This window comes from Tympanuchus pallidicinctus, unplaced genomic scaffold, assembly GCF_026119805.1.
Source record: "Tympanuchus pallidicinctus isolate F22 unplaced genomic scaffold, pur_lepc_1.0 scaffold96, whole genome shotgun sequence".
NCBI lineage: Eukaryota > Metazoa > Chordata > Aves > Galliformes > Phasianidae > Tympanuchus > Tympanuchus pallidicinctus.
The window spans coordinates 79882-104107 of record NW_026294820.1 but is presented as its reverse complement, the minus strand read 5'-3'; the positions used below and the strand labels follow the sequence as shown (position 1 = coordinate 104107).

General features: G+C 65.9%; 1 protein-coding gene across 1 annotated transcript; it reads right to left on the bottom strand.

Moving 5' to 3' along the window:
* Positions 1–320: 320 nt before the first annotated feature.
* LOC128074731 (protein lifeguard 1-like) lies at positions 321–23836 on the bottom strand. Its single transcript, XM_052670789.1, has 5 exons — positions 23563–23836; positions 19910–20019; positions 11476–11676; positions 2800–2928; positions 321–599 (listed from the first exon to the last, which is right to left on the bottom strand). The coding sequence occupies exons 1-5, from the start codon at positions 23834–23836 to the stop codon at positions 321–323; spliced, it is 993 nt and encodes a 330-aa protein (XP_052526749.1).
* Between the last annotated feature and the right edge of the window lie 390 nt (positions 23837–24226).

The window sequence follows — 24226 nt, the reverse complement described above, 5'->3', positions numbered from 1 at the left end:
GATGTCCCCATATGTCCCCATGTCCCCATATCTCCCTGGTGTCCCCATGTCCCAGTGTCCCCTGTCCCCCTGATGTCCCCATATGCCCCTCATGTCCCCATATCTCCCTGGTGTCCCCATGTCCCAGTGTCCCCTGTCCCCCTGATGTCCCCATATGTCCCTGTTGTCCCCATATCACCCTGGTGTCCCCACGTCCCAGTGTCCCCTGTCCCCCTGATGTCCCCATATGTCCCCATGTCCCCATATCTCCCTGGTGTCCCCATGTCCCAGTGTCCCCTGCCCCCCTGATGTCCCCACATCTCCTCGATGCCCCCATGTCCTCATATCTCCCCGATGCCCCCACACCCCCCTGTGTCCCCACATCCCTCTGATGTCCCCCCACGTCCCCAGGCCCCCCCCCCCCCCGATGTCCCCCCACGTCCCCGTCGTCCCCACGTCCCCCCGTCGCCACTCACGCAGGTGAAGAGCAGCGCCCCGAGGGAGGCGTAGACGATGTCGACGATGCGGTTGCGCAGGAAGATGCAGAGGATGGAGAAGAGGATGAGGACCACGAGGCAGACGAGCAGCACGCCGCGGCACGACGTGAAGTCGTACTTGGTCTGGGGGGAGAGCGGGGGGCAGCGGGGCGCCCGGTTGGTCCCCCAGCACCCAAAAGGGACCCCCAGCACCCAACCGGGACCCCCAACACCCAACCAGGACCTCCACCATCCAACTGAGCCTCCCAGCACCCAACCAGGACCCCCAACACCCAACTGAGACCCCCAACACAAAAGTGGGACCTCCAGCACCCAACCAGGACCCCCAGCACCCAACCAGGACCTCCAGCACCCAACCAGGACCCCAGCACCCAACCAGGACCCCCAGCACCCAACCAGGACCTCCACCATCCAACTGAGCCTCCCAGCACCCAACCAGGAGCCCCAGCACCCAACCAGGACTCCCAGCACCCAACCAGGACCTCCAGCACCCAACCAGGACCCCAGCACCCAACCAGGACCCCCAGCACCCAACCAGGACCTCCACCATCCAACTGAGCCTCCCAGCACCCAACCAGGAGCCCCAGCACCCAACCAGGACCCCCACCATCCAACTGAGCCTCCCAGCACCAACCAGGACCCCCAACACCCAACCAGGACCCACAACACAAAAGTGGGACCTCCAGCACCCAACCAGGACCCCCAGCACCCAACCAGGACCCCCAACACCCAACCAGGACCCACAACACAAAAGTGGGACCTCCAGCACCCAACCAGGACCCCCAGCACCCAACCAGGACCCCCAACACCCAACCAGGACCCCCAACACCCAACTGAGACCCCCAACACAAAAGTGGGACCCCCAACACCCAACTGGGACCCCCAGCACCCAACCAGGAATCCCAGCACCCAATGGAGACCCCCAGCACCCAACCAGGACCCCCAGCACCCAACCAGGACCCCCACCATCCAACTGAGCCTGCCAGCACCCAACCAGGACCCCCAACACCCAACCAGGACCCACAACACAAAAGTGGGACCTCCAGCACCCAACCAGGACCCCCAGCACCCAACCAGGACCTCCAGCACCCAACCAGGACCCCCACCATCCAACTGAGCCTCCCAGCACCCAACCAGGGCCCTCAACACCCAACCGAGACCCCCAACACAAAAGTGGGACCCCCAGCACCCAACCAGGACCCCCAGCACCCAACCAGGACCCCCAGCACCCAACCAGGAATCCCAGCACCCAATGGAGACCCCCAGCACCCAACCAGGACCTCCAACACCCAACCAGGACCCACAACACAAAAGTGGGACCTCCAGCACCCAACCAGGACCCCCACCATCCAACTGAGCCTCCCAACACCCAACCAGGGCCCTCAAGACCCAACTGAGACCCCCAACACAAAAGTGGGACCCCCAGCACCCAACTGAATCTCCTGGCACCCAACCAGGACCCCCAGCACTCAACCAGGACCCCCAGGACCCAACCAGGACCCCCCAACACCCAACCAGGACCCCCAACACCCAACCAGGACCCCCAGCACCCAACCAGGACCCTCACCATCCAACTGAGCCTGCCAGCACCCAACCAGGACCCCCAACACCCAACCAGGACCCCCACCATCCAACTGAGCCCCCAGCACCCAACCAGGACCCCCAGCACCCAACCAGGACCCCCACCATCCAACTGAGCCCCCAGCACCCAACCAGGACCTCCAGCACCCAACCAGGACCCCCAGCACCCAACCAGGACCTCCAGCACCCAACCAGGACTCCCAGCACCCAACCAGGACCTCCAGCACCCAACCAGGACCCCCAGCACCCAACCAGGACCCCCACCATCCAACTGAGCCTCCCAGCACCCAACCAGGACCCCCAACACCCAACCAGGACCCACAACACAAAAGTGGGACCTCCAGCACCCAACCAGGACCCCCAGCACCCAACCAGGACCTCCAGCACCCAACCAGGACCCCCAGCACCCAACCAGGACCCCCACCATCCAACTGAGCCTCCCAGCACCCAACCAGGACCCCCAACACCCAATGGAGACCCCCAACACCCAACCAGGACCCCCAGCACCCAACCAGAACCCCCAGCACCCAACCAGGACCCCCACCATCCAACTGAGCCTCCCAGCACCCAACCAGGGCCCTCAACACCCAACTGAGACCCCCAGCACCCAACCAGGACCCCCAACACCCAACTGGGACCCCCAGCACCCAACCAGGAATCCCAGCACCCAATGGAGACCCCCAGCACCCAACCGGGACCCCCAGCCCCCCAAACCGGCAGCGGCCCCCCCGGCGGCGCCCACCTGCAGCGAGAAAATGACGACGGTGAAGCAGACGACGACGGTGATGCCGACGGCCAGGATGACGGCGTCGGTGTCGTAGAAGCTGGAGATCATCCCCACCATGTAGGACAGGCTGAGCGTCAGCAGCGACTGCGGGGGGCGCGGGGTCAGCGGGTGGGGGGCCAAGGAGGCCGGGGAGACCCCCATGGGGGCCCCAAAAACCCCATAGGTGCCCCCATTACCACTGATGGGAGCCACAATGAGCTGCTCCCAAAGGGAAACCACAGACCTCATAGGTGCCCCCATCCCATATAGGGACACCCCACACCCCATAGGTGCCCCCATTCCATATAGGGTCACCCCACACCCCATAGGTGCCCCCATCCCATATAGGGACACCCCACACCCCATAGGTGCCCCCATCCCATACAGGACACCCCATACCCCATAGGTGCCCCCATCCCATACAGGACACCCCACACCCCATAGGTGCCCCCATCCCATATAGGGACACCCCATAGGTGCCCCCATCCCATATAGGGACACCCCACACCTCATAGGTGCCCCCATCCCATATAGGACACCCCACACCCCATAGGTGCCCCCATCCCATATAGGGACACCCCACACCCCATAGGTGCCCCCATCCCATATAGGGACACCCCATAGGTGCCACCATCCCATATAGGGACACCCCATAGGCGCCCCCATCCCATATAGGGACACCCCATAGGTGCCCCCATCCCATATAGGAACACCCCATAGGTGCCCTCATCCCATATAGGATACCCCACACCCCATAGGTGCCCCCATCCCATATAGGACACCCCACACCCCATAGGTGCCCCCATCCCATACAGGGACACCCCACACCCCATAGGTGCCCCCATCCCATACAGGGACACCCCACACCCCATAGGCGCCCCCATCCCATACAGGGACACCCCACACCCCATAGGTGCCCCCATCCCATATAGGACACCCCACAACCCATAGGTGCCCCCATCCCATACAGGGAAACCCCACACCCCATAGGTGCCCCCATCCCATACAGGACACCCCACACCCCATAGGTGCCCCCATCCCATATAGGGACACCCCACACCCCATAGGTGCCCCCATCCCATATAGGACACCCCACACCCCATAGGTGCCCCCATCCCATATAGGGACACCCCACACCCCATAGGTGCCCCCATCCCATACAGGGACACCCCATAGGTGCCCCCATCCCATATAGGGACACCCCACACCTCATAGGTGCCCCCATCCCATATAGGGACACCCCACACCCCACAGGTGCCCCCATCCCATATAGGACACCCCACACCCCATAGGTGCCCCCATCCCATATAGGGACACCCTACACCCCATAGGTGCCCCCATCCCATACAGGGACACCCCACACCCCATAGGAGCCCCCATCCCATACAGGGACACCCCACACCCCATAGGTGCCCCCATCCCATACAGGGACACCCCACACCCCATAGGTGCCCCCATCCCATATAGGATACCCCACACCCCATAGGTGCCCCCATCCCATATAGAACACCCCACACCCCATAGCTGCCCCCATCCCATATAGGACACCCCACACCCCATAGGTGCCCCCATCCCATACAGGGACACCCCACACCCCATAGGTGCCCCCATCACATACAGGGACACCCCACACCCCATAGGTGCCCCCATCCCATATAGGGACACCCCATAGGTGCCCCCATCCCATATAGGATACCCTACACCCCATAGGTGCCCCAATCCCATACAGGGACACCCCACACCCCATAGGTGCCCCCATCCCATACAGGGACACCCCATAGGTGCCCCCATCCCATACAGGACACCCCACACCCCATAGGTGCCCCCATTCCATATAGGGTCACCCCACACCCCATAGGTGCCCCCATCCCATATAGGGACACCCCATAGGTGCCACCATCCCATATAGGAACACCCCATAGGTGCCACCATCCCATATAGGGACACCCCATAGGCGCCCCCATCCCATATAGGAACACCCCATAGGTGCCACCATCCCATATAGGATACCCCACACCCCATAGATGCCCCCATCCCATACAGGGACACCCCACACCCCATAGGTGCCCGCATCCCATATAGGGACACCCCACACCCCATAGGTGCCACCATCCCATATAGGGACACCCCATAGGTGCCCCCATCCCATATAGGAACACCCCATAGGTGCCCCCATCCCATATAGGACACCCCATAGGTGCCCCCATCCCATATAGGAACACCCCATAGGTGCCCCCATCCCATATAGGGACACCCCATAGGTGCCCCCATCCCATATAGGAACACCCCATAGGTGCCCCCATCCCATATAGGACACCCCATACCCCATAGGTGACCCCATCCCATATAGGACACCCCACACCCCATAGGTGCCCCCATCCCATACAGGGACACCCCACACCCCATAGGTGACCCCATCCCATATAGGACACCCCACACCCCATAGGTGCCCCCATCCCATATAGGGACACCCCACACCCCATAGGTGCCCCCATCCCATATAGGACACCCCACACCTCATAGGTGCCCCCATTCCATACAGGACACCCCAAACCCCATAGGTGCCCCCATCCCATATAGGGACACCCCACATCCCATAGGTGCCCACATCCCATATAGGACACCCCACACCCCATAGGTGCCCCCATCCCATACAGGGACACCCATTTGGGGTTCTGCTCTGCCCCACTGCCCCCAGCCCCCCACTTTGGGGCCATCTTGTACTGGCAGCGCCCCCTAGCGCCCACAGCCGCCCCTAGCACCAATAGCTCCCCATAGGGCCCATAGCTGCCCCCTAGAGCCCCATAGCTCCCCATAGGGCCACATAGGGCTCCCTAGCACCCCATAGCTTCCCCATAGGGCCCATAAGCTCCCCATAGTGCTCCCTAGCGTCCCCTAGTGCCCATAGCTCCCCTTAGGGCCCATAGCTGCCCCCTAGAGCACCATAGGGCACCATAGGGCCCCATAGCGCTCCCTAGCGCCCCCTAGCGCCAATAGCTCCCCATGGGGCCCCATAGCTCCCCATAGGGCCCTAGCTGCCCCCTAGAGCCCCATAGGGTCCCATAGTGCTCCCTAGCGCCCCCTAGCGCCCATAGCTCCCCATAGGGCCCCATAGATTCCCCATAGGGCCCATAAGTTCCCCATAGTGCTCCCTAGCGCCCCCTGGTGGCCATAGCTCCTCATAGGGCCCCATAGTGCTCCCTAGCGCCCCCTAGTGCCCATAGCTCCCCATAGGCCCCATAGCTCCCCATACGGCCCCATCGCTCCCCATAGGCCCCATAGCTCCCCATATGGCCCCATAGTGCTCCCTAGCGCCCCCTAGTGCCCATAGCTCCCCATAGGCCCCACAGCTCCCCATAGGCCCCATAGCTCCCCATACGGCCTCATAGCTCCCCATAGGCCCCATAGCTCCCCATATGGCCCCATAGCTGCCCCCTAGAGCCCCATAGGGCCCCATAGTGCTCCCTAGCGCCCCATAGGCCCCATAGCTCCCCATACGGCCCCATCGCTCCCCATAGGCCCCATAGCTCCCCCTAGGCCCCACAGCTCCCCCTAGGCCCCACAGCTCCCCATACGGCCCCACATCTCCCCATAGGGCCCCACAGCTCCCCATAGGCCCCACAGCTCGCCATAGGCCCCATAGCTCCCCATAGGCCCCACAGCACCCCTTAGGCCCCACAGCTCCCCACAGGCCCCATAGCTCCCCATACGGCCCCATCGCTCCCCATAGGGCCCCATAGTGCTCCCTAGCGCCCCCTAGTGCCCATAGCTCCCCATAGGCCCGACAGCTCCCCATACGGCCCCATAGCTCCCCCACAGGCCCCATAGCTCCCCATACGGCCCCACAGCTCCCCACAGACCCCACATCTCCCCATAGGCCCCATAGCTCCCCATAGGCCCCATAGCTCCCCATACGGCCCCACAGCTCCCCATATGGCCTCATAGCTCCCCATAGGCCCCATAGCTCCCCATATGGCCCCATAGCTGCCCCCTAGAGCCCCATAGGCCCCATAGTGCTCCCTACCGCCCCCTAGTGCCCATAGCTCCCCGTATTCCCCATAGCTCCCCATAGCTCCCCATAGGGCCCATAGCTCCCCATACGGCCCCATAGCTGCCCCCTAGAGCCCCATAGGGCCTCATAGTGCTCCCTAGCGCCCCCTAGTGCTCATAGCTCCCCATAGCTTCCCCATTGGGCCCATAAGCTCGCCATAGTGCTCCCTAGCGCCCTCTAGCGCCCATTGCTCCCCATAGGGCCCCATAGTGCTCCCTACCGCCCCCTAGTGCCCATAGCTCCCCATACGGCCCCATAGCTCCCCATACGGCCCCACAGCTCCCCATAGGCCCCATAGCTCCCCATACGGCCCCATAGCTGCCCCCTAGAGCCCCATAGGGCCCCATAGTGCTCCCTAGCGCCCCCTAGTGCCCATAACTCCCCACAGGCCCCACAGCTCCCCATAGGCCCCACAGTTCCCCACAGGCCCCATAACTCCCCATAGGCCCCATAGCTCCCCATACGGCCCCACAGCTCCCCATAGGCCCCATAGCTCCCCATACGGCCTCATAGCTCCCCATAGGCCCCATAGCTCCCCATACGGCCCCATAGCTGCCCCCTACAGCCCCATAGGGCCCCATAGTTCTCCCTAGCGCCCCCTAGTGCCCATAACTCCCCACAGGCTCCACAGCTCCCCATAGGCCCCACAGCTCCCCCTAGGCCCCACAGCTTCCCATACGGCCCCACATCTCCCCATAGGGCCCCACAGCTCCCCATACGGCCCCACAGCTCCCCATAGGCCCCACAGCTCCCCATAGGGCCCCATAGTTCTCCCTAGCGCCCCCTAGTGCCCACAGCTCCCCACAGGCCCCACAGCTCCCCATAGGGCCCCATAGTGCTCCCTAGCGCCCCCTAGTGCCCACAGCTCCCCACAGGCCCCACAGCTCCCCATAGGGCCCCATAGTGCTCCCTAGCGCCCCCTAGTGCCCACAGCTCCCCATATGGCCCCATAGCTGCCCCCTAGAGCCCCATAGGGCCCCATAGTGCTCCCTAGCGCCCCCTAGTGCCCACAGCTCCCCATATGGCCCCATAGCTGCCCCCTAGAGCCCCATAGGGCCCCATAGTTCTCCCTAGCGCCCCCTAGTGCCCACAGCTCCCCACAGGCCCCACAGCTCCCCATAGGGCCCCATAGTGCTCCCTAGCGCCCCCTAGTGCCCATAGCTCCCCATAGGCCCCATAGCTCCCCATAGGTCCCACAGCTCCCCATAGGCCCCATAGCTGCCCCCTAGAGCCCCATAGGGCCCCATAGTGCTCCCTACCGCCCCCTAGTGCCCATAGCTCCCCATAGGCCCCATAGCTCCTTATAGGCCCCATCGCTCCCCATACGGCCCCATAGCTCCCCATAGGCCCCACAGCTCCCCATAGGGCCCCATAGTGCTCCCTAGCGCCCCCTAGTGCCCACAGCTCCCCACAGGCCCCACAGGTCCCCATAGGGCCCCATAGTTCTCCCTAGCGCCCCCTAGTGCCCACAGCTCCCCATAGGCCCCACAGCTCCCCATAGGGCCCCATAGTTCTCCCTAGCGCCCCCTAGTGCCCACAGCTCCCCACAGGCCCCACAGGTCCCCATAGGGCCCCATAGTGCTCCCTAGCGCCCCCTAGTGCCCACAGCTCCCCATAGGCCCCACAGCTCCCCATATGGCCCCACAGCTGCCCCCTAGAGCCCCATAGGGCCCCATAGTGCTCCCTAGCTCCCCCTAGTGCCCACAGCTCCCCATAGGCCCCACAGCTCCCCATATGGCCCCATAGCTGCCCCCTAGAGCCCCATAGGGCCCCATAGTGCTCCCTAGCGCCCCCTAGTGCCCACAGCTCCCCATAGGCCCCATAGCTCCCCATGGGTCCCATAGCTCCCCATAGGCCCCATAGCTCCCCATACGGCCCCATAGCTGCCCCCTACAGCCCCATAGGGCCCCATAGTGCTCCCTAGCGCCCCCTAGTGCCCATAACTCCCCACAGGCTCCACAGCTCCCCATAGGGCCCCACAGCTCCCCATAGGCCCCACAGCTCCCCACAGGCCCCACAGCTCCCCATACGGCCCCACAGCTCCCCATAGGCCCCATAGCTCCCCATACGGCCCCATAGCTGCCCCCTAGAGCCCCATAGGGCCTCATAGTGCTCCCTAGCGCCCCCTAGTGCTCATAGCTCCCCATAGCTTCCCCATTGGGCCCATAAGCTCGCCATAGTGCTCCCTAGCGCCCTCTAGCGCCCATTGCTCCCCATAGGGCCCCATAGTGCTCCCTACCGCCCCCTAGTGCCCATAGCTCCCCATACGGCCCCATAGCTCCCCATACGGCCCCACAGCTCCCCATAGGCCCCATAGCTCCCCATACGGCCCCATAGCTGCCCCCTAGAGCCCCATAGGGCCCCATAGTGCTCCCTAGCGCCCCCTAGTGCCCATAACTCCCCACAGGCCCCACAGCTCCCCATAGGCCCCACAGTTCCCCACAGGCCCCATAACTCCCCATAGGCCCCATAGCTCCCCATACGGCCCCACAGCTCCCCATAGGCCCCATAGCTCCCCATACGGCCTCATAGCTCCCCATAGGCCCCATAGCTCCCCATACGGCCCCATAGCTGCCCCCTACAGCCCCATAGGGCCCCATAGTTCTCCCTAGCGCCCCCTAGTGCCCATAACTCCCCACAGGCTCCACAGCTCCCCATAGGCCCCACAGCTCCCCCTAGGCCCCACAGCTTCCCATACGGCCCCACATCTCCCCATAGGGCCCCACAGCTCCCCATACGGCCCCACAGCTCCCCATAGGCCCCACAGCTCCCCATAGGGCCCCATAGTTCTCCCTAGCGCCCCCTAGTGCCCACAGCTCCCCACAGGCCCCACAGCTCCCCATAGGGCCCCATAGTGCTCCCTAGCGCCCCCTAGTGCCCACAGCTCCCCATATGGCCCCATAGCTGCCCCCTAGAGCCCCATAGGGCCCCATAGTGCTCCCTAGCGCCCCCTAGTGCCCACAGCTCCCCATATGGCCCCATAGCTGCCCCCTAGAGCCCCATAGGGCCCCATAGTTCTCCCTAGCGCCCCCTAGTGCCCACAGCTCCCCACAGGCCCCACAGCTCCCCATAGGGCCCCATAGTGCTCCCTAGCGCCCCCTAGTGCCCACAGCTCCCCACAGGCCCCACAGCTCCCCATAGGGCCCCATAGTTCTCCCTAGCGCCCCCTAGTGCCCATAGCTCCCCATAGGCCCCATAGCTCCCCATAGGTCCCACAGCTCCCCATAGGCCCCATAGCTGCCCCCTAGAGCCCCATAGGGCCCCATAGTGCTCCCTACCGCCCCCTAGTGCCCATAGCTCCCCATAGGCCCCATAGCTCCTTATAGGCCCCATCGCTCCCCATACGGCCCCATAGCTCCCCATAGGCCCCACAGCTCCCCATAGGGCCCCATAGTGCTCCCTAGCGCCCCCTAGTGCCCACAGCTCCCCACAGGCCCCACAGGTCCCCATAGGGCCCCATAGTTCTCCCTAGCGCCCCCTAGTGCCCACAGCTCCCCATAGGCCCCACAGCTCCCCATAGGGCCCCATAGTTCTCCCTAGCGCCCCCTAGTGCCCACAGCTCCCCACAGGCCCCACAGGTCCCCATAGGGCCCCATAGTGCTCCCTAGCGCCCCCTAGTGCCCACAGCTCCCCATAGGCCCCACAGCTCCCCATATGGCCCCACAGCTGCCCCCTAGAGCCCCATAGGGCCCCATAGTGCTCCCTAGCTCCCCCTAGTGCCCACAGCTCCCCATAGGCCCCACAGCTCCCCATATGGCCCCATAGCTGCCCCCTAGAGCCCCATAGGGCCCCATAGTGCTCCCTAGCGCCCCCTAGTGCCCACAGCTCCCCATAGGCCCCATAGCTCCCCATGGGTCCCATAGCTCCCCATAGGCCCCATAGCTCCCCATACGGCCCCATAGCTGCCCCCTACAGCCCCATAGGGCCCCATAGTGCTCCCTAGCGCCCCCTAGTGCCCATAACTCCCCACAGGCTCCACAGCTCCCCATAGGGCCCCACAGCTCCCCATAGGCCCCACAGCTCCCCACAGGCCCCACAGCTCCCCATACGGCCCCACAGCTCCCCATAGGCCCCACAGCTCCCCATACGGCCCCACAGCTCCCCACAGGCCCCACAGCTCCCCATACGGCCCCACAGCTCCCCACAGGCCCCACAGCTCCCCATAGGCCCCACAGCTCCCCATACGGCCCCATAGCTTCCCATATTCCCCATAGCTCCCCATACGGCCCCATAGCTGCCCCCTAGAGCCCCATAGGGCCCCATAGTGCTCCCTAGCGCCCCCTAGCGCCTATAGCTCCCCATATGGCCCCATAGCTGCCCCCTAGAGCCCCATAGGGCCCCATAGTGCTCCCTAGCTCCCTCTAGTGCCCATAGCTCCCCATGGGGTCCATAGCTCTCCATAGGGCCCCATAGTGCTCCCTAGCGCCCCCTGGTGGCCATAGCTCCCCATAGGCCCCACAGCTCCCCATAGGGCCCCATAGTGCTCCCTAGCGCCCCCTAGTGCCCATAACTCCCCACAGGCCCCACAGCTCCCCATAGGGCCCTACAGCTCCCCAGAGGCCCCACAGCTCCCCAGCTGCGCGGCGCTGGGCGCCACTCACCAGGGCGACGATGTTCCAGGGGTGCTTGCGGCGCAGCTCCCCGCAGCAGCTGAGGGCGATGAGGGAGGCGAAGAAGACGCCGTAGGAGACGTAGTAGGACCAGACGTGGCGCCGCACGAAGGCGCGGACGCCGCCCGCGAACGTGAAGGCGGCCACGAAGGCCAGCGTCACCAGCAGCTGCAGCGTCAGCACCGCGAACACCTGCGGGGGGGGGGGGCAGAGCGGGGGGCGTGATGTGGGGGGGGGGAGGGGGCGCGATATGGGGGGGGGGTCGCGATATTGGGGGGGTTGGGATATGGGGGGGGTCGCGATATGGGGGGGGGTCGCGATATTGGGGGGGGTTGGGATATGGGGGGGGGTCGCGATATGGGGGGGGGTCGCAATATTGGGGGGGTTGGGATATGGGGGGGGGTCGCGATATGGGGGGGGGTCGCGATATTGGGGGGGGTTGGGATATGGGGGGGATCACCATATGGGGGGGGGTCGCGATATTGGGGGGGGTTGGGATATGGGGGGGGGTCGCGATATGGGGGGGGTCGCGATATTGGGGGGGGTTGGGATATGGGGGGGGGGTCGCGATATGGGGGGGGTCGCGATATTGGGGGGGGGTTGGGATATGGGGGGGATCACCATATGGGGGGGGGTCGCGATATTGGGGGGGGTTGGGATATGGGGGGGGGTCGCGATATGGGGGGGGGTCGCGATATTGGGGGGGTTGGGATATGGGGGGGGGGTCGCGATATGGGGGGCGGGGTCGGGATATGGGGGGGGTTTGCGATATGGGGGGGGTTGCGATATGGGGGGGTTGCGATATTGGGGGGTCACGATATGGGGGGGTCATGATATGGGGGGGGGTCATGATATGGGGGGGTCGGGATATGGGGGGGGGTCGCGATATGGGGGGGGTCGGGATATGGGGGGGTCACGATATGGGGGGGTTGCAATATGGGGGTGTTGCGATATGGGGGGGTCACGATATTGGGGGGGGTTGGGATATGGGGGGGGTCGCGATACGGGAGGGATGGTCATGATGTGGCGGGGCGTCACGGGATGGGGAGGGTCGCGACGTGAGGGGACGGGCACGACACGGGGGGTGCGATAGGGGAGGGATGGTCGTGATATGGCAGGGTGTCAAGACATGAGGGGTTGCGAAATGGAATGGATGGTCGCGATATGGCAGGTTGTCGCGATATGGCAGGGTGTCACGATATGGGGAGGGTCATGACACAGGGAGGTTGCGATATGGGACGGATGGTCGTGATATGGGGAGTGTCACAATATGGGGAGGATCACGACACGGGGAGGTAGCGATATGGAATGGATGGTCGCAATATGGCAGGGTGTCACGATATGGGGAGTGTCATGACACAGGGAGGTTGCGATATGGGACAGACGGTCGCAATATGGCGGAGTGTCACGATATGGGGAGTATCATGACACAGGAAGGTTGTGATAGGGGAGAGATGGTCGCGATATGGGGGGGGTGTCACGATATGGGGAGGATCACAACACAGGGGAGTTGCGATATGAGATGCATGGTCGCGATATGGGGGGGGTGTCACGATATGGGGAGGTTCACGACACGGGGGGGTTGCGATAGGGGAGGGATGGGTGTGATATGGGGGGGTGTCACGATATGGGGAGGGTCACAACACGGGGGGGTTGTGATATGGGACGGATGGTCGCGATATGGCGGAGTGTCACGATATGGGGAGGGTCATGACACAGGAAGGTTGTGATAGGGGAGAGATGGTCGCGATATGGGGGGGGTGTCACGATATGGGGAGGGTCACAACACAGGGGGGTTGCGATATGAGATGGATGGTCGTGATATGGGGGTGTCACAATATGGAGAACAGTTGTCACGATATGTGGGTATGCCAGGACATGAGAAGGGTTGTGGGGGGACGTGAAGTTGTGACATAGGGGGCATTGTGATGGGGGGCTACAATATGGGGGGGTCATGGTGTGTGGGGGGGAAATGTCGTGACATATGGGATGTCGTGATGGAGGGAACTGTAACGGGGGTGTTGCGACATGGGGGGTTGCGATATGGGGGGGTCATCGTGATGTGGGGGTTGTCATGACGTGGAGGGGATGCCACGACATGGGACGGTATTGCGACATGGGAGGGGGGGTCGTGATGTGGGGAGGGTATCACAACATGGAGTGGGGTGTGATGACATGGTGGATGTCACGATGCGGGGAGTGTCGTGACATGGAGGGTGTGACATGGGGGGGGTCTGATGGGAGGAGATGTTGCGATATGGGAGCAATGCTGTGACATGGGTGCGCACCATGACATAGGGGGAATGTCACGACAGGGGCAGCGTCACGACACGGGCAGCGTGACGTGGGAGTGATGTCATGACACGGCAGGGCTGTTGTGATTAGGGAGTATGTCGTGATATGGGTGAGGGAGTTGTGAAATAGGCGGGTGTCGCGACATGGTGAGGCTCGTGATGTAGGAGGAATGTCGCGATATGGGGGAGTCGCCCTCCATATCGCCTTGGAAACGCCCAGAACGGACCGACGGACCACAGGCTGCCGCCGGAGCCCGGACCCACAGACGGCAGCAGCGCCCACTGAGACGCTCAGCCAATCAGCGCCCACTGAGACGCCCAGCCAATCAGCGCCCACTGAGACGCTCAGCCAATCGGTGCCACTGAGACGCTCAGCCAATCAGCGCCCACTGAGACGCCCAGCCAATCAGCGCCCACTGAGACGCCCAGCCAATCAGCGCCCACTGAGACGCTCAGCCAATCGGTGCCACTGAGACGCTCAGCCAATCAGCGCCCACTGAGACGCTCAGCCAATCAGCGCCCACTGAGACGCCCAGCCAATCAGCGCCCACTGAGACGCTCAGCCAATCGGTGCCACTGAGACGCCCAGCCAATCAGCGCCCACTGAGACGCTCAGCCAATCGGTGCCACTGAGACGCTCAGCCAATCAGCGCCCACTGAGACGCTCAGCCAATCAGCGCCCACTGAGACGCTCAGCCAATCAGCGCCCACTGAGACGCCCAGCCAATCAGCGCCCACTGAGACGCCCAGCCAATCGGTGCCACTGAGACGCCCAGCCAATCAGCGCCCACTGAGACGCCCAGCCAATCAGCGCCCACTGAGACGCTCAGCCAATCGGTGCCACTGAGACGCTCAGCCAATCAACGCCCACTGAGACGCTCAGCCAATCAGCGCCCACTGAGACGCTCAGCCAATCAGCGCCCACTGAGACGCCCAGCCAATCAGCGCCCACTGAGACACTCAGCCAATCAGCGCCCACTGAGACGCCCAGCCAATCAACGCCCACTGAGACGCCCAGCCAATCAGCGCCCACTGAGACGCTCAGCCAATCGGTGCCACTGAGACGCTCAGCCAATCAGCGCCCACTGAGACGCCCAGCCAATCAGCGCCCACTGAGACGCCCAGCCAATCAGCGCCCACTGAGACGCCCAGCCAATCAACGCCCACTGAGACGCCCAGCCAATCGGTGCCACTGAGACGCCCAGCCAATCAGCGCCCACTGAGACGCTCAGCCAATCAGCGCCCACTGAGACGCCCAGCCAATCAACGCCCACTGAGACGCCCAGCCAATCGGTGCCACTGAGACGCCCAGCCAATCAGCGCCCACTGAGACGCTCAGCCAATCAGCACCCACTGAGACGCTCAGCCAATCAGCGCCCACTGAGACGCCCAGCCAATCAACGCCCACTGAGACGCCCAGCCAATCGGTGCCACTGAGACGCCCAGCCAATCAGCGCCCACTGAGACGCTCAGCCAATCGGTGCCCACTGAGACGTTCAGCCAATCAGCGCCCACTGAGACGCTCAGCCAATCGGTGCCACTGAGACGCTCAGCCAATCGGTGCCACTGAGACGCTCAGCCAATCAGCGCCCACTGAGACGCCCAGCCAATCAGCGCCCACTGAGACGCTCAGCCAATCAGCGCCCACTGAGACGCTCAGCCAATCAGCGCCCACTGAGACGCTCAGCCAATCAACGCCCACTGAGACGCCCAGCCAATCAGCGCCCACTGAGACGCCCAGCCAATCAACGCCCACTGAGACGCTCAGCCAATCAGCGCCCACTGAGACGCTCAGCCAATCAGCGCCCACTGAGACGCCCAGCCAATCAGCGCCCACTGAGACGCCCAGCCAATCGGTGCCACTGAGACGCTCAGCCAATCAGCGCCCACTGAGACGCCCAGCCAATCAGCGCCCACTGAGACGCCCAGCCAATCAGCGCCCACTGAGACGCCCAGCCAATCAGCGCCCACTGAGACGCTCAGCCAATCAGCGCCCACTGAGACGCTCAGCCAATCAGTGCCCACTGAGACGCCCAGCCAATCAGCGCCCACTGAGACGCCCAGCCAATCAGCGCCCACTGAGACGCTCAGCCAATCGGTGCCACTGAGACGCTCAGCCAATCAGCGCCCACTGAGACGCCCAGCCAATCGGTGCCACTGAGACGCTCAGCCAATCAGCGCCCACTGAGACGCTCAGCCAATCGGTGCCACTGAGACGCTCAGCCAATCAGCGCCCACTGAGACGCCCAGCCAATCAGCGCCCACTGAGACGCTCAGCCAATCGGTGCCACTGAGACGCTCAGCCAATCAGCGCCCACTGAGACGCTCAGCCAATCAGCGCCCACTGAGACGCCCAGCCAATCAGCGCCCACTGAGACGCTCAGCCAATCGGTGCCACTGAGACGCCCAGCCAATCGGTGCCACTGAGACGCCCAGCCAATCAGCGCCCACTGAGACGCTCAGCCAATCGGTGCCACTGAGACGCTCAGCCAATCAGCGCCCACTGAGACGCTCAGCCAATCAGCGCCCACTGAGACGCTCAGCCAATCAGCGCCCACTGAGACGCCCAGCCAATCAGCGCCCACTGAGACGCCCAGCCAATCGGTGCCACTGAGACGCCCAGCCAATCAGCGCCCACTGAGACGCCCAGCCAATCAGCGCCCACTGAGACGCTCAGCCAATCGGTGCCACTGAGACGCCCAGCCAATCAACGCCCACTGAGACGCTCAGCCAATCAGCGCCCACTGAGACGCTCAGCCAATCAGCGCCCACTGAGACGCCCAGCCAATCAGCGCCCACTGAGACGCCCAGCCAATCGGTGCCACTGAGACGCTCAGCCAATCAGCGCCCACTGAGACGCCCAGCCAATCAGCGCCCACTGAGACGCCCAGCCAATCAGCGCCCACTGAGACGCCCAGCCAATCAGCGCCCACTGAGACGCTCAGCCAATCAGCGCCCACTGAGACGCTCAGCCAATCAGTGCCCACTGAGACGCCCAGCCAATCAGCGCCCACTGAGACGCCCAGCCAATCAGCGCCCACTGAGACGCTCAGCCAATCGGTGCCACTGAGACGCTCAGCCAATCAGCGCCCACTGAGACGCCCAGCCAATCGGTGCCACTGAGACGCTCAGCCAATCAGCGCCCACTGAGACGCTCAGCCAATCGGTGCCACTGAGACGCTCAGCCAATCAGCGCCACTGAGACGCTCAGCCAATCAGCGCCCACTGAGACGCTCAGCCAATCAGTGCCCACTGAGACACTCAGCCAATCAGCGCCGACTGAGACGCCCAGCCAATCAGCGCCCACTGAGACGCCCAGCCAATCAGTGCCCACTGAGACGCTCAGCCAATCAGCGCCCACTGAGACGCTCAGCCAATCAGCACCCACTGAGACGCTCAGCCAATCGGTGCCACTGAGACACTCAGCCAATCAGCGCCCACTGAGACGCTCAGCCAATCAGCGCCCACTGAGACGCTCAGCCAATCAGTGCCCACTGAGACACTCAGCCAATCAGCGCCGACTGAGACGCCCAGCCAATCAGCGCCCACTGAGACGCTCAGCCAATCGGTGCCACTGAGACACTCAGCCAATCAGCGCCCACTGAGACGCTCAGCCAATCAGCGGCCACTGAGACGCCCAGCCAATCAGCGGCCACTGAGACGCTCAACCAATCAGCGCCCACTGAGACGCCCAGCCAATCGGTGCCACTGAGACGCTCAGCCAATCAGCGCCCACTGAGACGCCCAGCCAATCAGCGCCCACTGAGACGCTCAGCCAATCAGCCCCCTCTGAGACGCTCAGCCAATCAGCGCCCACTGAGACGCTCAGCCAATCGGTGCCACTGAGACGCTCAGCCAATCAGCGCCCACTGAGACGCTCAGCCAATTAGCGCCCACTGAGACGCTCAGCCAATCAGCGCCCATTGAGACGCTCAGCCAATCAGCGCCCACTGAGACGCCCAGCCAATCAGCGCCCACTGAGACACCCAGCCAATCAGCACCCACTGAGACGCCCAGCCAATCAACGCCCACTGAGACGCCCAGCCAATCGGTGCCACTGAGACGCCCAGCCAATCAGCACCCACTGAGACGCCCAGCCAATCAGCGCCCACTGAGACGCCCAGCCAATCAACGCCCACTGAGACGCTCAGCCAATCAGCGCCCACTGAGACGCCCAGCCAATCAGCGCCCACTGAGACGCCCAGCCAATCGGTGCCACTGAGACGCTCAGCCAATCAGCGCCCACTGAGACGCCCAGCCAATCAGCGCCCACTGAGACGCCCAGCCAATCAGCGCCCACTGAGACGCCCAGCCAATCAGCGCCCACTGAGACGCTCAGCCAATCAGCGCCCACTGAGACGCTCAGCCAATCAGTGCCCACTGAGACGCCCAGCCAATCAGCGCCCACTGAGACGCCCAGCCAATCAGCGCCCACTGAGACGCTCAGCCAATCGGTGCCACTGAGACGCTCAGCCAATCAGCGCCCACTGAGACGCCCAGCCAATCGGTGCCACTGAGACGCTCAGCCAATCAGCGCCCACTGAGACGCTCAGCCAATCGGTGCCACTGAGACGCTCAGCCAATCAGCGCCACTGAGACGCTCAGCCAATCAGCGCCCACTGAGACGCTCAGCCAATCAGTGCCCACTGAGACACTCAGCCAATCAGCGCCGACTGAGACGCCCAGCCAATCAGCGCCCACTGAGACGCCCAGCCAATCAGCGCCCACTGAGACGCTCAGCCAATCAGCGCCCACTGAGACGCCCAGCCAATCAGTGCCCACTGAGACGCTCAGCCAATCAGCGCCCACTGAGACGCTCAGCCAATCAGCACCCACTGAGACGCTCAGCCAATCGGTGCCACTGAGACACTCAGCCAATCAGCGCCCACTGAGACGCTCAGCCAATCAGCGCCCACTGAGACGCTCAGCCAATCAGTGCCCACTGAGACACTCAGCCAATCAGCGCCGACTGAGACGCCCAGCCAATCAGCGCCCACTGAGACGCTCAGCCAATCGGTGCCACTGAGACACTCAGCCAATCAGCGCCCACTGAGACGCTCAGCCAATCAGCGGCCACTGAGACGCCCAGCCAATCAGCGGCCACTGAGACGCTCAACCAATCAGCGCCCACTGAGACGCCCAGCCAATCGGTGCCACTGAGACGCTCAGCCAATCAGCGCCCACTGAGACGCCCAGCCAATCAGCGCCCACTGAGACGCTCAGCCAATCAGCCCCCTCTGAGACGCTCAGCCAATCAGCGCCCACTGAGACGCCCAGCCAATCAGCGCCCACTGAGACGCCCAGCCAATCGGTGCCACTGAGACGCTCAGCCAATCAGCGCCCACTGAGACGCTCAGCCAATCAGCGCCCACTGAGACGCTCAGCCAATCAGCGCCCATTGAGACGCTCAGCCAATCAGCGCCCACTGAGACGCCCAGCCAATCAGCGCCCACTGAGACACCCAGCCAATCAGCACCCACTGAGACGCTCAGCCAATCAGCGCCCACTGAGACGCTCAGCCAATCAGCACCCGGCCCGCCGCACACATGTGATGTGGGGGACGCATCTCGTGGCCGTGCACAAACTTTGTCCGGCCAGCAGGGGGCGCAGCGCCGCCGTTGCGATATAGGAAATAAAGCGCTGCCGGCGGGGCCGGCCGGAATGCAGAGCTTTCATTTGGAGCGGCGTTCACGGAGGGGGGGGGGGAGGAGGGGATGTCGCGACATGGCGAGAGTCACGACGTGGGGGGAGGGGGGGTGCGGCGACACGGAAGGATCGTGATGAAGGGGGTGTGTGGCCACACGGGGTGGGATCACGGGGGAGGAGGCATCGCACCAGCAGCCGGTCGCGACACGGGAGCGGTCGTTACGCGGGGGTCATCGCAACATGTCACGACACGGGGGGAGTCACGACACGGGGGGAAGGGGGCTGTGATAATGCAGGAGGGCGTCGCGATGTTGGGGGTGGGGGGGAAGGGGCGCAGTAGGGATACGGGGCTCAACGGGGGGTGGGGGGGAGGGAAAAGCAGGGGTGGGGGTCAACGGGGGGGGGGGGGGCGGGGGGGACGTGGGGGCGGCGAGGCGGGGGTGACACGGAGGAGGGGGAGGGAAGGGGGGGGGTCCCGGGGGCACCTTTCTGACGAAGGCCTGGCGCACGGCGCGGTCCCATCGCGCGGCGGGGAAATCCTGCGGCTCGTAGTAGGAGGGCGGGCCGTCCTCGTGGTACGCGCTGTGCAGAGGGGCTGCGAACGGGAACGGGGGGGGGGGACGGGGAGGGGAGGGGAGGGGAGGGGGGGAGTGAAAGGGGAGGGGGGGGAGGGAAAGGGGAGGGGGGGGAGGAAAGGGGAAGGGGAGGGGAAGGGGAGGGGGGGGAGGGAAGGGGGAGGGAGGGGAGGGGAGGGTGGGGGGAGGGAGGGGAGGGGGGGGAGGGAGGGGAGGGAAGGGGGGGGGAGGGAAAGGGGGGGGAGAGGAGGGAAGAGAAGGGGAGGGGGGGGGAAGGGGGGGGGAACGGGGAGGGGAACGGGGAGAGGGGGGGAGGGAAGGGGGGGGAAGGGCAGAGGGGAGGGGAAGGGAAGGGGAGGGGAAGGGGAGGGGGGGGAGGGAAGGGGGAGGGAGGGGAGGGGAGGGGAGGGAGGAGAGGGGAGGGGAGGGGAAGGAAGGGGGGGGAGGGGGGAGAGGGGAGGGGAGGGGAAGGGGAGGGGAAGGAAGGGAGGGAGAGGGAAGGGAGAGCAGGGAAGGGGAGGGGAGGGGAGGGAAAGGAAGGGTGGGGAGGGGGGAGAGGGGAGCAGAAGGGGAGGGGAGGGGGGAGAGGGGAGGGGAGGGGAAGGGAAGAGGAGGGGGGGGGAGGGAAGGGGGGGAGGGGGGGGAGGGAAGGGGGGGAGGGGGGGGAGGGAAGGGGAGGGGAAGGGGGGGGGGGGGAGGGAAGGCGGAGGGAGGGGGGGGAGGGAAGGGGGAGGGAGGGGAGGGGAGGGTGGGGGGAGGGAGGGGAGGGGGGGGGAGGGGGGAGAGGGGAGGGGAAGGGAAGGGGAGGGGAAGAGGAGGGGGGGGAGGGAAGGGGGGAGGGGAGGGAAGGGTGGGGGGAGGGAGGGAAGGGGGGGAGAGAAGGGGAGGGGGGGAGAGGGGGAGAGGGAAGGGAGGGGGCGAGGGAAGGGGGGGGAGGGAAAGGGGGGGGAGAGGAGGGAAGAGAAGGGGAGGGGGGGGGAAGGGGGGGGGAACGGGGAGGGGAACGGGGAGAGGGGGGGAGGGAAGGGGGGGGAGGGGGCAGAGGGGAGGGGAAGGGAAGGGGAGGGGAAGGGGAGGGGGGGAGGGAAGGGGGAGGGAGGGGAGGGGAGGGGAGGGGAGGGAGGAGAGGGGAGGGGAAGGAAGGGGGGGGAGGGGGGAGAGGGGAGGGAGGGGAGGGAAGGGGGGGGAGAGGAGGGGAGGGGGGGGAGGGAAGGGGACAAGGGGGGGGGAAGGGGGGGAAGGAAGGGGAGGGGGGAGAGGGAAGGGGGAGAGGGGAGGGGGGGGAGGGAAGGGGAGGGGGGGAGGGAAGGGGAAGGGAGGGGAAGAGGAGGGGAGGGAAGAGGGGGGGGAGGGAATGGGGAGGGTGGAGACGGGAGGGGAGAGTGGGGAAGGGAAGGGGAGGGGAGGGGGGAGAGGGGAGGGGAGGGGAAGGGGAGGGGAGGGGGGGGAGGGAAGGGGGGGAGGGGGGAAGGGTGGGGGGAGGGGAGGGAAGGGGAGGGGGAGAGGGAAGGGAGAGCGGGGAAGGGAAGGGGAGGGGAGGGGAAGGGGAGGGGAGGGGAAGGAAGGGGGGGGGAGAGGGGAGGGGAAGGGAAGGGGAGGGGAAGGGAAGGGAAGAGAAGGGGAGGGGAAGGGAGGGGAAGGGGAGGGGAAGGGGAGGGGGGGAGGGAAGGGGGGGGAGGGGGGAGAGGGGAGGGGAAGGCAAGGGAGGGGAGGGGAGGGGAGGGAGGGGGGGAGGAAGGGGAGGGGATGAGAGGGGGAGAGGGAAGGGAGGGGGCGAGGAAGGGGGGGGAGGGAAAGGGGGGGGAGAGGAGGGAAGAGAAGGGGAGGGGGGGGGAAGGGGGGGGGAACGGGGAGGGGAACGGGGGTGGGGGGGAGGGAAGGGGGGGGAGGGAAAGGGGGGGGAGAGGAGGGAGAGAAGGGGAGGGGAAGGGGAGGGGGGGGAGGGAAGGGGGAGGGAGGGGAGGGGAGGGGAGGGAGGAGAGGGGAGGGGAAGGAAGAGGGGGGGAGGGGGGAGGAGGGGGGAGTGGGGAGAGGGGGGAAGGAAGGAGAGGGGGGAGAGGGGAGGGGAGGGGAGGGGAGGGGGGGAGAGTGGGTGGGGTGGGGAGGGTTGGGGGGGGAGGGAAGGGGGGCGTAGAGGGAAGGGAGGGGGGGGGAGGGTGGGGGGGGGGGAAGGGGAGGGGAGGGGAAGGGGAGGGGGAGGAGGGGAGGGGAAGGGAGGGGAAGGGGAGGGGAAGGAAGGGGGGGAAGGAAGGGGAGGGGGGGTGAGGGAAGGAGGCGGAGAGGAGGGGAGGGGGGGGAAGGAAGGGGTGGGGGGGGAGGGAAGGGGGGGGGGAGTGAAGGGGGGTGTGGGAAGGGGGGGGAGGGAAGGGGTGGGGAGGGAAGGGGTGGGGCGAGAGGGGAGGGGAAGGGAGGGGAGAGGGGAGGGGAAGGAAGGGGGGGAAGAGGGAAGGGGAGGGGGGAGAGGGGAGGGGAAGGGAGGGGAATGGGGGGGGTGGGAAGGGGAGGGGGGGGAGGGAAGGGGGGGGGAAGGGAGGGGGGGGGGTGGGAAGGGGGGGGAGGGAGGGGGAGGGGAGGGGAAGGGGAGGGGGGGAGAGGGGAGGGGAAGGGAGGGGAGAGGGGAGGGGGAAGGAAGGGGGGGGAGAGGGAAGGGGAGGAGGCAGAGGGGAGGGGAAGGGAGGGGAAGGGGGGGGAGGGAAGGGGAGGGGGGGGAGGGAAGGGGAGGGGAAGGGGAGGAGGGAAGGGGGGTGTAGAGGGAAGGGGGGGGGAAGGGGAGGGGGGGGAAGGAAGGGGGGGGGGAAGGGAAGGGGAGGGTAGGGGAGGGGGGGGGAAGGTAGGGGAGGGAAGGGGAGGGAAGGGGAAGGGGGGGGAAGGGGGGGGGGAGAGAGAGGGGGGGGAGGGAAGGGGGGGGGAGAGGGAGGGGGGGAGGGTAAGGGGGGGGGAGAGGAGGGGGAGGGGGGGGGGAGGGGGTAGGGGAGGGGGGGGTGGGAAGGGGAAGGGGGGGGAAGGGGGGGGAGAGAGAGGGGGGGAGGGAAGGGGGGGGTGAGAGGGAGGGGGAGGGAAGGGGGGGGGAGAGGAGGGGAGGGGGGGACGGAAGGGGAGGGGGGGAAGGGGAGGGGGGGGGAAGGGGGGGCAGGGAAGGGGAGGGGGGGGAGGGCAAGGGGAGGGGGGGGGAGGGAAGGTGGGGTGAGAGGCAACGGAGGGGGGGGGAGGGAAGCGGAGGGGGGGGGGAGGGAAGGGGAAGGGGGGGGGAGGGGAGGGGGGCGGCAGGACCCCCGCTGTGTGACCCCGTGCCCCCCCCCCCCCCCCCCGATCCCCGCTGGGATTCTCCGTTCCCAGCCGCAACGCTCCCAACTTCCCGACCCACCCCCTACCCCCCCCCCCGCCCGGAACCACCCCAGCCCCCCCGCGACCCCCAACCCCCCGGAGCCACCCCCCCACTGGGACCCCCCACCCCAATAAACCCACCCCTCATAAGCCCCCCCCCCCCTCCAGCTCCTCTACCCCCCCCCCAATAACCGCCCCCCCCCCCCGTAAGCCGACCCCCCAGCCCCCCCCCAACTCACAGTGCTGCTCTCCGGGCACCATGGGATGCGGCTGCGCGTAGGGCGGCTGCGCGAAGGGTCCTTGCGGGTACGGCCCGGGGGGGGGGTACGGCCCCGATGGGGGGGGGTACGGCCCCGAGGGGGGGGGCGGGTACGGCCCCACGGATTGGGGGGGAGGAGGGGGGTACGGCACGAAGCCGGGGGGCGGAGGGGCGGCGTAGGGCGGAGCGTAAGGGCCGGGGGTGGGGGGCGGGGGGGCGTCGGCCGTCACCAGGAAACTCTTCTCGTGGGACATGGCGCCTGGGGGGGGGGGGGGGGGGAGAGACACGGGGGCGTCAGTGGGGCCCAAGGGGCGCTAGGGGGCGCTAGGGAGCACTATGGGGCTCTATGGGCGCTATGGGGCTCTAGGGGGCAGCTCGGGCCCTATGGGGAGTTATGGGGTCCCATGGGGAGCTATGGGCCCTATGGGGCGCTAGGGGCCCTATGGGGAGCTATGGGCGCTAGGGGGCGCTAGGGGGCACTATGGGGCCCTATGGGGCTCTAGGGGGCAGCTCGGGCCCTATGGGGAGTTATGGGGTCCCATGGGGAGCTATGGGCCCTATGGGGCGCTAGGGGCCCTATGGGGAGCTATGGGCGCTAGGGGGCGGTAGGGTGCACTATGGGGAGCTATAGGCGCTAGGGGCGC